This window comes from Littorina saxatilis, unplaced genomic scaffold, assembly GCF_037325665.1.
Source record: "Littorina saxatilis isolate snail1 unplaced genomic scaffold, US_GU_Lsax_2.0 scaffold_227, whole genome shotgun sequence".
Classification (NCBI taxonomy): domain Eukaryota; kingdom Metazoa; phylum Mollusca; class Gastropoda; order Littorinimorpha; family Littorinidae; genus Littorina; species Littorina saxatilis.
In genome coordinates, this window is record NW_027127096.1 from 21212 (window position 1) to 38673 (window position 17462).

The following is a 17462-nucleotide window of genomic DNA, read 5'->3' on the forward strand; positions in this document are numbered from 1 at the left end:
ATTTGAAAATGATTTAAAAAAAATGTACTCAAATAAAGATCTATGAAACGCATAAGCGCTCTTAATAACAAGAGGCGAAGCCTTCACGGCTCACGTAAGAAATCGACAAACAGTAACACAAACTCAATCACTCCGTCACACATACACACACACAGTAAGCATACCGTCGCGATATAACCTTGAACGGTTGAAAACGACGTTAAACACCAAATAAAGAAAAAAAGAAACAGTAAGCATAAGTGATACGGTGCAAGAGTGCGAGACACTAGATCTAGATCTGTCTGTCTGTAGCCTACTTTTTATATTTAGTCAAGTTTTGACTAAATATTTTAACATCGAGGGGGAATCGAAACGAGGGTATGGTGTATGTGTGTGCGTGTGTGTGTGTGTGTGTGTGTGTGTGTGTGTGTGTGTGTGTGTGTAGAGCGATTCAGACTAAACTACTGGACCGATCTTTATGAAATTTGACATGAGAGTTCCTGGGTATGAAATCCCCGAACGTTTTTTTCATTTTTTTGATAAATGTCTTTGATGACGTCATACCCGGCTTTTCGTGAAAGTTGAGGCGGCACTGTCACGCCCTCATTTTTCAACCAAATTGGTTGAAATTTTGGTCAAGTAATCTTCGACAAAGCCCGGGGTTCGGTATTGCATTTCAGCTTGGTGGCTTAAAAATTAATTAATGACTTTGGTCATTAAAAATCGGAAAATTGTAAAAAAAAAATAAAAATTTATAAAACGATCCAAATTTACGTTTATCTTATTCTCCATCATTTGCTAATTCCAAAAACATATAAATATGGTATATTCGGATTAAAAACAAGCTCTGAAAATTAAATATATAAAAATTATTATCAAAATTAAATTGTCGAAATCAATTTAAAAACACTTTCATCGTATTCCTTGTCGGTTCCTGATTCCAAAAACATATAGATATGATATGTTTGGATTAAAAACACGCTCAGAAAGTTAAAACAAAGAGAGGTACAGAAAAGCGTGCTATCCTTCTTAGCGCAACTACTACCCCGCTCTTCTTGTCAATTTCACTGCCTTTACCGTGAGCGGTGGACTGACGATGCTACGAGTATACGGTCTTGCTAAAAAATGGCATTGCGTTCAGTTTCATTCTGTGAGTTCGACAGCTACTTGACTAAATATTGTATTTTCGCCTTACGCGACTTGTTAGTACTTACAGGGACACGACTGCCAGATGGCCAGATCGACACTGCGCTTTCGACAGCGCTTCCTCGCGCAGACACTGGAAACACGCTGTGCAGATTAACCTGTAGGAAATCTCCTTTGGTATCTTCTGTATCTATTTTTCTGGAGCTACAAAACCGAACAATGTGAAATCATGAGTCGTCTTCTCCGAATCGGCGAACTGCAGCTCGGTGATAACTGTATCTATACCACAATCCTTCACGCGATCTGACCTAACCTTGACCCCTGAGCTGGTCTACATACCACACACGACATAAATCAGTCAGGTGTTTTTACCCCCCCCCCCCCCCTCCCCAAAACCCCCCATAACCCGTTTTCTTTGGATACACACTTTAACTACATACGTGCCGACGAAATGTTGATCATTGCTTCAATATTTTGAAGCTGTTGCTTGGATAATAACCAGGTAAAATTAGTATTTCGGTGTTTAGTCAAATGTTAAAGTTTCTATCACACACATACACACACACACACACACACACACACACACACACACACACACACACACACACACACACATACACACATACACACGCACAGACAGACAAAGTTTAGCATCGCATAGGCTACACTTACGTGAGCCAAAAACGACTTGAGCAAAATAGCGAATAAGAATTGTGCCAGACCAGTTTCCTGGCTCCTGAGAAAATAACAGTTATCGGAATGTACAAGCACCAAAACAATCTTTTCATTCAGGTCAATACGCTTTTCAAACAACAGTATCTTTTCATGAGTACATTACAGCTTCAGAAGAAGACGATGTATCTGAACTCAATCTTTCAGCTGTGTTATTAGTTGCTGACGTGCCCTTGTAGGGCGTTGTTGGATGCAGGTAGTCGTCAGACAGGGAGCTCTCAGACGAAGGACAGGCGATGTGATGCAGGATGCCATCTGACATGCTGCTGTCTGACATACTGCTATCTGAAGTGGTTCCGCGTGAGAGTGACAATGAGTCAACTGACGCTATGCTGTCGTCTGGTGTGCCTGCCATTAATTTAAACGATTGAGTTAAACAGATGTGTAGATCCTATCGTCAGTGTCTTTGTTGCTAAAATACTGATTATGTTTTGAAGCTAATTTGACAGAAAGCAGCTTACAATCCGCATATGTGGTTCATTAATCAACATATTCATGGTTAGGCGCTTGACTTGCGCCACGCTTGTTTCTCCGTCGACATGGGTATGATAATGACCTTGAATATGACGTCATTTTAAATTTCTGATCTTGTCATTTGCCAATCAGTGTGGGTTTATGTATACATGTACCGTGTTTGTGGGAGTTTTCTCTGACCTGTCCTGTTGAGCGAAGTATTAAAACATGCTGCTGCTGCAAAGAAGCTGAATAAGAAAATAAAAGAAAGCGTGTGGAAGTATGTTTGAGTCTCGCAAGACTTTGTAAAATACAAATTCTCCCTTGAAGAAAGATGAGGATGTCTGCTTGTCGTTTGCTTTGAAGGTAGGGAGATTTCAAGGCTGTATTTAAAGTACGCACTACGATGCAGCACAGTTGCGCCGCAGTGTGAATATCTACTGTGCAAAATCTTGTCGGATAACGTTAAATATGGCGCACTATGCGAAATTTGCATTGGGAATAAATAAATTAGTTTGGGTTTCCGTTTCTCTCGGTTATACGACTAAATGATGCGCGCGACGCAGTGAAATCTTATACAGTTAAAGCAAACACTGCGGACAGCGCAGCTGCGGCGCATATATGCTGCATCTTAGTGCGTATATTAAGCTGGGTATGTTTTGCTGACACAGTAAGCACTGCAGTTACGCAACGCAGTGGAACACCTTGCGTGACCTCTATAAGACAAGATCGCCAGATGCTGCAACAACGTATTCGAGATCGATTCTATACAACCACTGACACTGCCAGGAACATCACTGGAAACCACCATACTGAGTCCCATCAGTGTCCAGACAGCGCGATGTAGACTGACTGAGCGAGACCTCCAAACCTGCGGTCCAGCTAGAAGACAAGTCCTTCCTCGAAGACAGCGTGGCATGCCAGTTGTGGGCCCAGAATCACATACATTAGATTGGAAACGGCTGTGTTTGAGGGGTGATTCGAAACTGTATTTCTACTCGGCACCTTTTTCACCTGCTTTTCATTTTCGTCCTACTATTCGCTCAAAAGCGGAACTTGTATTGCATGCGTTGTTGCTTAAGACACAGGTTTGAACTCGCGCAACAGAGTTTTGTTTTGAGGTTTGAATAGATGACAACATGTGTTATAATTTATGTTTTACATCCTACGTACTGTCTTTTTTGTGTGCGGATGACACGTCCCTTGCGCTGGAATTTTACATAACAGAAGTAAGCTTAGATACGTACTAGAATCGTTATCACCAGGTATTTCATCGTACACATTGCTCTGTATGGTGATGACAGATCCTCTGTCTTGGTGCTCTGGAGGTGAGACACGGTACAATACAGCATCAGGTGCCACGCGTCGGAATTGGTGAGGGATGGGAGGAGGGAGGATGTTTGATGGTGAACCTGAACAAAAGAAATTATTTTTCAAAACCTGTGAGAGAAAAAAACCGATGCAGCAGACAAAAATATCCAAAAATGAGCGTAAATGAAGACATTCGAGCGGTGGTAGATCCGTGCCGTCAGACTTCGGTCTTACTAAACGAATCAAAAGCTGCACAAGGCTATTAAACAATGCTAGCATATTCCTGGGCAGTCTTTGTTGTAAGGATTTGATGGTTAGTATTTGCAGTTTCGCCGAATCCGCATGCGTGCGCCCTTTGACACATACGTATCTCGACCATCGATTGAAAAAGCTAACATAGCAGAACATTCGTCGTGGAAATGTCCTTGCTATGTTTAGCACTAATATAACACAGGCAAAACTAGCCCCGCCCAATGGAATCTTTGTCGTGAAAACCGTTAGTTTAACGAACGCAATTCGTGTTTGCTTTGTGATAAAGGCAAAGAGGCCTGTGCGTTTTATATAAATTACTTTCATTTTGGTTGTGTCCTTTATTGATTTGAACTACTATAGGTTATTTTGAATCAGTACCTTTCTTCTGCTGTGATACAGCGATCTACCTTAAAGCTTTGTTTAGACAGCTTTCTGGAAAACCCGGCAACTAGACTAGTTTCAAAGGTGAACAACCCTGTGCAGCGATTGGTTCTTTCATCGACACGACCACCACAGTCCTGCTATAGCTCTCTAATAAATGATAATGTATTGATTGAAAATTGGATTGCCAACCATTGAGGCAAGTGACCTTAGAATAAAACTCATATTTAGATGAATGGCCGAGATTACGGCCGAGAAAAAGAAAACCAATAAAGATTTATTTCTAAAGTGTTTGATGTATAAATGTTATTTTAGTTATGACCAGAGTGTGACACGTACTTCACACATATATATCTCGACACGTCTTTTCATTGTTTTGGCAACAAAATATAAAGAACGTAAATTGTAAATTACTATACATCATACATGTTGAATTTTGTTAAAATAGAGAGATAACAGTTTCTGTGCCATGTGAATGCAACACATGTCAGTAAATAGCAACGTGACAGGATAGTCTTTTCGTGTATTACCTGATACATTTTTTTTTAATTTGGTCATTTGTTGACATTTGGTTGACGTGTTAAACTAATAAAGAGACTGTGTGGAAAATGTAGGTCTGTGTATCTTGTTCCTCCATTGAAAAAAAACAATGGTTGGAGGTTCTTGCAAATGTTGTTGTTATTGTTGTTGTTGTTGCTGTTGTTGTGTTGTGTTGTGTTGTTGATATAGCCGATGTTTAATATTCTTATTAAACGTTTTACGGACCTTCCTTATTTGTATGTGTGATATGGTTGTTTTCTCTCTCAAAATAAAGCTCATTGGTAAAGTTTTCTATTACCGAAAAAACACCAAACGGTCGATTCATGTGTCCTTTTCTTTACACATACAGACCGAAAAAAATGACAAACATACGGACAGATAATCAGAGACAGACAGACGCATGCACGCACACACACGCACGCACGCACACGCACGCACGCGCGCACACACATGTCCACACACACACACACACCATCTTTCTCACCCACACACTCACTCTTTATCTCTCTCTCGCTCTCTCTCTCGCTCTCTCTCTCTCTCTCTCTCTCTCTCTCTCTCTCTCTCTCTCTCTCTCTCTCTCTCTCTCTCTCGGGGGTGCGTGATACACGTTCCCGTGTACTGCAGCGGCGTGCAGTAGCTCTGACAAATTAGTCAAATTGGTGAAGTACCACGTCATTTCATGAGTCAAATTTTGGTAACGAACTGTGTGAGTGACCATGCCAGCCGTTCCACTGAACTTTAGGGCAAAATGTGGCTGTTTTGTGGCAACATTCATCGCCTTCATGCATCGTCGGGCCATGAACAAGGTCAAGATACGGACATTGAAACTCCATTCTCTGTGTGCCGGTGTAATAGTGGGTTTGCTCCTGGCGCAGATTTTCTACTGCAATCTCCTACAACTGTGTGGCGACGTTGAACTGAACCCTGGCCCTCCCAAGCCGATACCACAGGACCAGATGCGCCAGACAAGGCTGACGAGTAAGAGTGGTGAGTCTGGCGGCGGGTGGAGAGAGAGTATGGACAAAAGTAACAGCGAACCTACCTTGAAAGATGTGATGGACAGACTGGCGTCAATGGATTCGAACTTTGACAAAAAACTGGCCACTATGGATACCAACCTGGAGAGAAAGCTGGACAGCCTAAAACAAGAGATGAACGCGGCCTACACTGAAACAAGAGAAGAAGTGCGTGAGTTGAGAGAGGAAGTAGGGCACCTGAGAAAAGAAAATGAAAATCTCAAGTCTAGACTCGACGACATTGAAATGAAGGCTGACGATCTTGAGTGTCGTTCCAGGCGGAACAACCTCGTCTTCTATGGACTTACACGACCTGAAAACGAAACACCCCAACAATGTGAAGACGCCGTGCAGGATCTGTTGGCAGATCCCTTGGGACTTCCTAACCCTGTTGAGTTCGACCGTGTGCACAGAACCAGCAACAAGCGTGACGCTCCAGTGGTGGCCCGATGCGTGTTCTACAAAGACCGTGTCAACATCCTGAAGAAGGCCAGAGAAAAGCTGAAGGGCTCTGACGTTTTTGTGGCCGAAGACTTCTCTGCACGTGTGCGTGACATTCGAAAGAAACTGAACCAACATCGCCGTGCTGCCAAGGATAGTGGTAAACGTGCTACCATGGTCTATGACCACCTTCTGATCGACGGTAAGAAGTACGTGCTCGATGGTGAGGACTCTATCAAAGAAGTGGCCAACGCGCATGCTATTAAAAGATAGAGATGTGGCCGGCCCCTGTTTACATCGGACAGTATTTTGACTAGGGGGGCAAAATGTAAACGTACACCGGGTGGGACTGTGGACATTGTTTACGACGAAGCGTGTAGTGACACGGGCGAAGTGATTTCGGCACGTGCCGCATCCCAGTGTGACGATAATAGGCCTATGCCTACCTGTAACCGTGGCGTGAACTGTGATCGTTCAGAGACAGTGCGCAGTGTGGGGTCATGTAGTGCACTTGGTGACGTAGCAGACAGTACACAGCATTCTCCCTCCTCCCCTCTCCCCTCCCCTAGTGATTTGGGTGCGTCCGATGTGTACAGAAAAGACACACTTGATGAGAGTGACGATTCTTCTGATTGTCTTGTTTCTGATGTAAATAAAAAAGAAAATAACCTTACTTTTCTTCATTGGAATGTTGGCGGTTTGTTGCCAAAATTAAAAGATTTCAATTTTGTACAGTACGTTTCTTCTTTTGATATAATTTGTTTAGTTGAAACATTTGTAAAACAATTCAACTCTTCTTTGTTTTCTTCTCATACTGCTTTTGTCAAACCGTCCTCGGATTTGGGCAGACAAGGGAGAGAATCTGGCGGTGTTATTTGTTTGATTCGCTCGACCCTCTTGCAGTATGTGCGTGCAGTGGAGGAGGATGATAGTGGTGGAGGGAATTTTTTGTCATTCGTTCTTGATAAACACTTTTTCGGTTTTTCAACTGATGTTTTGTTTGTTTGTGCTTATGTTCCACCTGAAAATTCTCGGTTCTACTCTGTGTTTGGTATTGATAATGGCATAAACTTATTAGAAGATTACTTGGTTGACTGTTTGTGTAAAGTTGGTGAGTTACCTGTTCTTCTATGCGGTGACTTAAATGGTAGAACAGCAAAAGTGTTCCCGGACTGTTTTGATGAAGATGTGATTTTTGATTGTTCTATGAAATCTGGTGTTGGATCATTTGTAAGAAATTCGCAAGATGGAGTTATGAATCAATATGGGAAGTGTCTTTTGAACATGTGCAGTTCACTTGGATTATGCATTATGAATGGTGTATGTAATGGCGACCTTCAGGGTTGTTACACATTCATCTCTGAATTTGGAAACAGTGTGAATGACTACTTCCTTGCTTCCTATGATTTGTTTGATTCCATTGTTAAATTTTGCAGCCTTTATGTCTCTGACAATATTGATTCACAACACATGCCACTTGAATTAACTATCACTCAACAAAACAACCTTTATTCACATGCTACAAAGGTTAAGAAAAAAGAAGTTTTGCAAAAATTTGTTTGGAACTCTGATCATGAACATCAGTACAAAGATGCAATTAATTCTGATGTGTTTCGGCAACAGTTACGACTGGCAAGCGAAATGATTGATATTAATGTAAATGATGCTTTGACTTTGTTTATAAATTCAGTTAAAGATTGTGCAACTTGTATGAAGAAAACTATTATCTTGTCAGATGAACCACGTAAATTCAAATGGTTTGATCGTGAATGTGTGCTTGAAAGAAGACGTGTCAGAAAGTTGCTGAGAAAATGTAGGAATTCATTAGAAAATGTGGATAGGGATGAGTATTGTAGGAATTCATTAGAAAATGTGGATAGGGATGAGTATTGTAAAGCCAGGCGTGAATATAAAAACCTTGTGCATAGAAAAAAGAAACAGTACAATGACAGTTTGTATACAGAACTTGTAGGTGCTGTAAGTGATCAGAGAGAATTTTGGAGGAAAATTAAAAATGTTTCTTGTAAAAAGGTCCAGCAGCAAAACAATATTTCTGTTGATGATTGGTACCAGCACTTTCATAGCATTTTAGAAAAAGATGAGATTGAAGATGATGAGCATGCTGATGTTAATGACGTGAATAATGAATATGAAGAAATGCTGGATAGACCCATTACCAAAGAAGAAGTGTTGATTGCTATCAGAAAACTGAAATCGGGCAAAGCTGCAGGACCTGATGGTTTAATTGGGGAATTTTTTAAAGCAGCTAGCGAAGATGTGGTGTTGTTTTTAGTGAAACTGTTTAACGCTTTGTTTGATGAGGGAATCTATCCACAGAACTGGTACGATTCAGTTATTGTACCGTTATTTAAGAAAGGAGATAGAAATGATACTAACAACTATAGGGGAATTTCATTGTGTGATATATGTAGTAAATTGTATGGTACTGTTGTTAATAATAGACTTAAAGAGTGGACTGAATTACATAATATTACAGGTGAATGTCAGGCTGGTTTCAAACAAAATTATTCTACTGTTGACCATATCTTCACTCTGCTTGCTGCTGTACAGAAACAATTTTCTAATAATCGCAAACTTTATGTAGCTTTCATTGATTTTGAGAAATGTTTTGACAGTATCTCACGCAGACTGCTCTGGCCAATTTTGATTAAAAATGGTATAAAGGGAAAGTTGTATAGATGTATTAAAAGTATGTATGCAATGGTCAAGGCTAAAATACGATGTGGTGCTCAACTAACAGATTTCATTAACTGTACAAAAGGTGTGAAGCAAGGAGACGTGTGCAGTCCAATTTTATTCGCTCTATTTATAAATGAGCTGGCATTGGAAATCATTGATAATGGTAGGCATGGTATTACTTTAAACCCTGACATTGTTGAATTGTTCATTCTACTGTTTGCCGATGATATTACTTTGCTGTCTGAAACTGTTGTTGGTCTGCAGTCACAACTACATAGTCTATATTTTGCTTCACAGCGCCTTGAGCTTAAAGTAAACATGGGGAAAAGTAACATCGTGGTTTTTCGTAAAGGTGGATATCTAGCTGCTCGTGAAGTTTGGTATTTTGGTGGGCAAAGAATGGAGGTAGTAAATGCATACAAGTATTTAGGTATTTATTTTTCTACCAAATTAAGCTTTAATTTTGCTTGTCAAGATCTAGTTGCCAGAGCAAAACGTGCAGTACTGTGTATTATGAGTAATTTGTATAAATTCGATAGATTGTCTTTGGATGTTTTTATCAAGCTTTTTGACTCACAAGTTCAACCTATTGTTCAGTATGGTGCCGAGGTATGGGGTCTGATGCAGGCAGCAACAGTAGAAAAGGTGCATTTGTTTGCTTTAAAACGTTTTTTAGGTGTTGACAGGCGTACTCCTAATGATCTTGTATATGGTGAATTTGGACGTTATCCCATTTACTTAAATTCATATGTACGTTGCATAAGATACTGGCTGAAACTGACAAGAATGGATGACAGTAGATTACCTCGTAAAGCATATAAGATGTTGTTTTCTCTAGATAGCAGAGGTAAATCTACTTGGGCATCACAGGTACGGTTGTGCCTGTGTCGATATGGTTTTCAGTATGTATGGATTAACCAAGGTGTAGCCTGTATTAATTCGTTTTTGGCATGTTTTAAGCAACGCATTATTGACTGCCGGTGGCAAGAGTGGGATAATCATATTCAGACTAGCGACCGGTTTGCATTGTACCGTACCTTTAAGACAACAAATCTTGTAGAAACATACTTGTCAATTCCAGTAAACAGACACATTTTAAATGTTTTGGTTAAATTTAGATTGGGTATTTCCAGACTTGCTTTACATACAGAAAGGTATAAAGCTGTAAGTGAAAATAATTTGGTCTGTCGTTTGTGTCAATCTAGTACTGAAGATGAATTGCATTTTGTTTTATGCTGCCCTGCACTGGAAAATCTAAGACGTCAATTTATTCCAGCAAAATTTTGTAGATGTCCTTCGAACTTCAAACTTGCACTGTTGTTGTCTGTGAAAAATGAAACTATACTTTGCAATGTAGCTAAGTTCTTGTATTTTTCATTTAAATGTTTAGAAAACGCTGTTTAAGCATTAGTATTTTATGATTATACATTGTCTTTTCTTCTGTTCACTTGAAACGACGCGTGTGTGGATTGCTGCTGCACACACGCTCTACTTTTGTGTAACCAGCCCCCTTCCGAAAGGGGCTAAGGCCTTAAAGGAATAAAATCTTGTTCTTGTTCTTGTTCTTGTTCTTGTTCTCTCTCTCTCTCTCTCTCTCTCTCTCTCTCTCTCTCTCAATCTCTCTCTCCCTCTCTCTCTCCTTCGTATATATCAAGATCCCACCCCCCACCCCTCAAACTCCTAATTGATTTACCAATAAGTCAGTCTATCAAGATCTGTTAACCACTCCCACACAAACAGCTTCACACAAACCTCTTTTCCAGTAAAGAACTCCAACAAAGACAGAAAGACCAGTGATAACCAGAAGGACAAATCCCACAGAACCACCAAGTATGAAGATTCCGCGATGACTGGACAAGTCAAAATTGTCCAGCTTGGTGCTGGTGTAGTGTGGATCCGTTTGAATAAAAGTTGTATCTGCAAATGATGAATGAATCAATCAATAATTCGATGGATCAATCGCTTAAACAACGAATACATGAATACAGCCTTGATAATATTTGATCGTATAATTACATACGATGATGTCCGTGTGTGGGTTACCTACAGCTAAACAGTCCTAATTCGTTTAAAATTAACATTGAAGATGTAAGCACTGGTGCGTGTTAACTCACTGATCCTAAAATATGACTGCTGCTTGCTCGACAATGGCGTCAGGTGTTCATGACGACTTTTGGAAATAAGAATAACAGAACACTTCGGTGACAAAAACAAAGAAAATCGATTTCACCTTCTTTGATAATACTTGTCTAGGTTGCCAAACCGGATTAACTGCAGCGAAAATGATTTGGACAGGTCCACGAAGCAAGTGCAGAGATGATGTTGCACAATACACTCCATCTCTATGGTCACACATGTTAAGCTCTGTTCGTCCTTGATCGACAATCCCGGTTCTCTTGATCGTTATTTCAATCAAGAAAATAGCAGGACATCATACAACTATGACATTTTGTGTACTTTCATGTTCCAATGCCTCTTAAATCAGGATGCGCACGGGACGCCATGTTGACATGATAGTGCGTCTTCCTTTTTACATTCGGTCAAGTATTGACTGAAAGCTTTAACGACGGCGGACGGTGCGGTCTGTCTCTCTAGGTATTTGTGTGTGCGTGTGTGTGCAAAACGTTTCTAAAAAACTATTTAATGGAAGTGAAAGAAAATGAGGGCATTTGCTTTTTACTTTTTCCACCGATGTTTTTATAGTGCCTTTTGAGGACGTCACATTTGTACGTTTGAAAAAACACACGATGAAACAGATGTGTCTTCACTCATTCTCTCTGAATTACACCCTTTCTTTCTGTCAATACATCTCCGAGGAAGGAGAGTGAAAACCGGACAGTAAAGCATCGAGTTCGATTGAGTGAAAGATTAGCCACGCTTAGGTGTTCTTCTTGCGTTTTTGTTGATAATGTTCGTATAGGTAAGTGTTTACATTCACAATTACCTCCTGGGGTTGATCTGACCAGTGTTAACCTAGAAGAAGTGGATGCAGGAGGTGTTTTTGTTGAGCTTAATTCCTCCGTTGACATTTGTAGACCTGATTCAGAGGTTTGAAGCCCTGGTACAAATCAATGAATAAACACAGATAAACACACACACACACACACACACACACACACACACACACCACACACACACTCACCACACACCACACACACACTCACCACACACACACACACACACACCACACACACACACCACACACACACAACACACACACACCACACACACACACCACACACACACACACCACACACACACACACACACACACACCACACACACAACACACACACACACATACACCACACACACACACAACACACACACACACACACACACACACGCGCGCGCGGGCGCGCACGCCCACATGCAAACACACACACGCGCGCGCGCGCCCACATGCACACACACACACACAAACACACACACACACACACACACACACACACACATACACAACACACACACACACACACACCGCAAAAAAAGAGTAATTCAGCAACATATAATATGTTCTTCTTCCTTCATAGATTGAAACTCCTACGTTCACTCATGTTTTTGTGCACGAAAGTGTTTTTACCTTGAGTGATTTGACGTGTACGTAACGTATGACCGTTTTTACCCCGCAATTAAGGCAACCATACGTTGATTTCGGAGGATGAATGCTTGGTAAGTTTGTGTTTCTAGAACCCACCGAACTCTAACATGGAATACATGGTTTGTTGTTTTCGTGTGTACCAGGCCTTGTGCTTGCGTGCACTATGCAAACGAAGGGAATAAAGGGTACTAGCGGGTTTGCACATAAGTTGACCTGGAAAAAATATCGGACACCCTCCACCCCGTTTGCGCGAGATGCCGTTTTGCCGCTATCCCATTTTGCCCCCATTCCTACTTCGCGACATCCTATTTTCGCATCGTTCTACTAGCCAAGCATCACTTTACTATTGCATCATTCAACTAGAGAGATATTCTGTTTGCGCGACATCCAATGTTGGCGCCATCCCATGAGTACGTCGTGCAAGACGAACGTTCACCGCGAAATTTAAACCAGGCAGCAAAATTATCGTACGAGATTTTTACTGGGAGTAAACATTTGGGGTGTAAAACGTCGTTTAATTAAGGAGTAATTTGTTCGTTCCTTGGGGAGTTCTTTTCTCGTACGACAGGTGTAGTCGGAATAAAAAATATCACCCCAGGCAGATACCACAATTTTGGTCACAGCATGTTAAATTTGAATTGCAGGGACCAATTACGAACAATTCACAGGTATTTTATCTGCCAGTTAATTCCCCCCTTCATTGGCTCTGTCAATGCCCGTTTTGTAACCGCTTGCTTCCCTCTATATAATGAACCGCCCATTGAGCGTTGTCGTCCCGAACTAAATCCTTCAAATCTCAACAACAAAATTGCATTCCGGGTAGGGAAATCTTTTCCTGCGATGACGTCACCGCCTTTCAGCGATTGGTGAATGCATTTCGAAGCCAGACTACAACATAATGTAGGTCACCATTGAAATTAACGCTTCTTGAGATTGCTTTCCAAATGTATAGGGTCAGTTATTAACTTAACTTGCCTAGAACAGTGAGATAAGTAGAGGTTACATGCCGAGTCTCAGTGATTATTAAAAATAATGGTCGAAGTTAGCGGATCATGAAAAATGCGAGCTTCAGCGAGCTTTTTCATGACCGCGAACTGAGACCATTATTTTAACAAGTCGCGTAAGGCGAAAATACAATATTTAGTCAAGTAGCTGTCGAACTCACAGAATGAAACTGAACGCAATGCTATTTTTCAGCAAGACCGTATACTCGTAGCATCGTCAAATTGACAAGAAGAGCGGGGTAGTAGTTGCGCTAAGAAGGATAGCACGCGTTTCTGTACCTCTCTTTGTTTTAACTTTCTGAGCGTGTTTTTAATCCAAACATATCATATCTATATGTTTTTGGAATCAGGAACCGACAAGGAATAAGATGAAAGTGTTTTTAAATTGATTTGGACAATTTAATTTTGATAATAATTTTTATATATTTAATTTTCAGAGCTTGTTTTTAATCCGAATATAACATATTTATATGTTTTTGGAATCAGCAAATGATGGAGAATAAGATAAACGTAAATTTGGATCGTTTTATACATTTTTATTTTTTTTTACAATTTTCAGATTTTTAATGACCAAAGTCATTAATTAATTTTTAAGCCACCAAGCTGAAATGCAATACCGAAGTCCGGGCTTCGTCGAAGATTACTTGACCAAAATTTCAACCAATTTGGTTAAAAAATGAGGGCGTGACAGTGCCGCCTCAACTTGTACGAAAAGCCGGATATGACGTCATTAAAGACATTTATCAAAAAAATGAAAAAAACGTTCGGGGATTTCATACCCAGGAACTCTCATGTCAAATTTCATAAAGATCGGTCCAGTAGTTTAGTCTGAATCGCTCTACACACACACACAGACACACAGACACACGCACATACACCACGACCCTCGTTTCGATTCCCCCTCGATGTTAAAATATTTAGTCAAAACTTGACTAAATATAATAATCACTGAGACGAGGTATGTAACCTCTTTATTCCTCCTTTCTTCAGTTATTCAAAGAAAAGAGGAGTTTTTGTGCGAAAGTTTGATCGAATCCAAATCACTCATCCAGTCTACCTGCGCAGGCGATTGAATAATGCGCGGTTGTATAGTTCAGGGAAAATCAATCAATTCTGTTAACACTTCTTGTCAGTTTCCCTGTTTTGGACTAAAATCAAGTACACAGTTATGTTGTTATTCTGCTATGGCGGTAAAGGCAGATAGTGTGTGTTCTGTTCATGGTTTGGTATCGCTTAGGAAATGTTCTTTCTTCGAATGGGACAAGCAGACGAACTTTTGCACCCGTGTTCCAACGTTAAAAACTGTATGAAGTTCAGTTTTCTGGGACAAAATAGTGTATGAAACCGCTGTATGTTCTTCAAATTGATGCGATGTGTGCATTTGGTTGCGTGTGATCTGTTTATAAAATGAAATAGTGTCGAAAACTAACCGTCTTGTTGTGCGAGAGTTACTTGCCTTGGGAGTTTGCGTGCACTCATGAGAGATCATAAGCGAGTTTCTCTTCGCTGATCATTAGATTTGGATTTAGAAAACAACCAAACTCATGGATTCTATATGGAGATTAATGTGTTCAAGCAAATGCAGTATGTTTGTATTGTTTGGTCTACAGATGTATATTTCGTATATTGGAGCGTTCGGAACTTTTCAATCGCTAAAGTAGTTCCCTCAAAGTCTAGCTCATCAACCTGTGAGCTATCGAGGATTCAGGCCCGTTGTTGGGTAAGTGATTTTGGTTGTTGGGTAAGTTACCGAAAAATAACTAGCCCTACAAGTTTACAGAGAGAAAGAAGCAGAGGGGGGAATAAGTATAAGTTACACCTCCGTCCATCCATGGTATCGCGTGATATTTTGTCGAGACTGGGTCAATGAATATGATAATAATAATAATAACGATTACTTATAATTATAGCGCGTAAACCTCGTGGTGACGAGCCCAGAGCGCTTTACACTTACACAATCATAATATTCTTTCACCCCGTCGAGACAAAATACCACGCGGTACCATGATTCGGAGCTATAAAGTATATATGGCATGACAAAAGTAAGGAGAATTTGTCAACTCATGGTATGTGGAAACAAAGCATGGGAAATTCACCATTGGCAGAATAACCCACGCAAGCCCAGAAGTTCTAGAACTATATTTGTGTCAGTCTTGGCAAGGCCAGTTTTGTCCAGTTCCGAAAAAGACATCACCCCGTCGAAATACCACGCGATTCCATGGATGAATCAGAGGTGTAACGGAATATATGTGACGCATCAAAGCTATTTTTTTTTTGAAATGTCTTCACAACGAACAGATAATTTATAACGACACAATTGTCATCACAAGACAGGTACTATACTAAACGGCAACCCAAAAGAGTGTTTCAGCCGTTTCAACACACGGGTTTATAGCTACTACTTTCGAGTTGCGTGTTCCGCAGTCTAAAATGACACCGGAAGCTAAAAACAATTGTCGCGCATACTGTCATGACGTCATGACAAAGTTACACGCAAAACGAAAAAGACTCTGACGTCATTTGTTTTTGGTTCGGTGGGTTCCCTCTTGAGTCCCCAAAACGTCTTTGTTCTCTGTTGGCATTGCAGCTGTGAAATAATCAGTCTTGTGTCTCAGTCGTGTAGGTGCAGAGTTTGCTTCTGCAATCGTTGTGTTCGTGTTGATGACGGCTTCGTGAGACAAATCAGCGAATCTATCGTGTAGAAGAGATTTATGTACAAAACACCGACAACAGGAGGCATTGATGCGTTTGCAGTTTCTAAAGGCTGAAATAAACTGCATGTGGTTAATTTCATCCGTTTAATGCTTGTCAAAACGAGCCATAAGGCTTTAGAATAAAAGATTCCACGCATTGCTTGGCCATCTGATCACAGATGAGGTCGCAGTTTGTAGGTTGAATCTATGAATCGGCACGACCAGAGATAGATCTGCATTTCTGGTACGACCTTCCAGATTATCAACAGCGGGTTCATGGTCGGAATCAACAGGTCAAATTTCCGTGGCTCCCAATCATTTCATAACAGATTTCCTTGTTACATTTAGTCAAGTTTTGACAAAATGTTTTAACATAGAGGGGGAATCGAGACGAGGGTCGTGGTGTATGTGCTTATGTGTGTGTGTGTGTGTGTGTGTCTGTCTGTGTGTGTGTGTGTGTGTGTGTGTGTGTGTGTGTGTGTGTCTGTGTGTGTGTGTAGAGCGATTCAGACTAAACTACTGGACCGATCTTTATGAAATTTGACATGAGAGTTCCTGGGAATGATATCCCCGGACATTTTTTTATTTTTTTCGATAAATGTCTTTGATGACGTCATATCCGGCTTTTTGTAAAAGTTGAGGCGGAACTGTCACACCCTCATTTTTTAATCAAATTGATTGAAAGTTTGGCCAAGCAATCTTCGACGAAGGCCGGATTTCGATATTGCATTTCAGTTTGGTGGCTTAAAAATTAATTAATGACTTTGGTCATTAAAACTCTGAAAATTGTAAAAAAAAAAAAAAATTATAAAACGATCAAAATTTACGTTTATCTTATTCTTCATCATTTTCTGATTCCAAAAACATATAAATATGTTATATTTGGATTAAAAACAAGCTCTGAAAATTAAAAATATAAACATTATGATCAAAATTAAATTTTCGAAATCGTTTTAAAAGCTATTTCATCTTATTCCTTGTCGGTTCCTGATTCCAAAAACATATAGATATGATATGTTTGGATTAAAAACACGCTCAGAAAGTTAAAACGAAGAGAGGTACAGTAAAGCGTGCTATGAAGCACAGCGCAACCGCTACCGCGCCAAACAGGCTCGTCACTTTCACTGCCTTTTGCACTAGCGGCGGACTACGTTCAGTTTCATTCTGTGAGTTCCACAGCTTGACTAAATGTAGTAATTTCGCCTTACGCGACT

At 40.4% G+C, this 17462-nt stretch overlaps 1 protein-coding gene across 1 annotated transcript; it reads right to left on the reverse strand.

Moving 5' to 3' along the window:
* Nucleotides 1-1509: 1509 nt before the first annotated feature.
* On the reverse strand, nt 1510-12024 carry LOC138955570 (uncharacterized). The gene is made up of 4 exons (XM_070327153.1): nt 11896-12024; nt 10704-10868; nt 3558-3722; nt 1510-2205 (listed from the first exon to the last, which is right to left on the reverse strand). Exons 1-4 carry the CDS (start codon nt 11978-11980, stop codon nt 1949-1951), a joined length of 672 nt encoding a protein of 223 aa, XP_070183254.1. The 5' UTR covers nt 11981-12024; the 3' UTR covers nt 1510-1948.
* Between the last annotated feature and the right edge of the window lie 5438 nt (nt 12025-17462).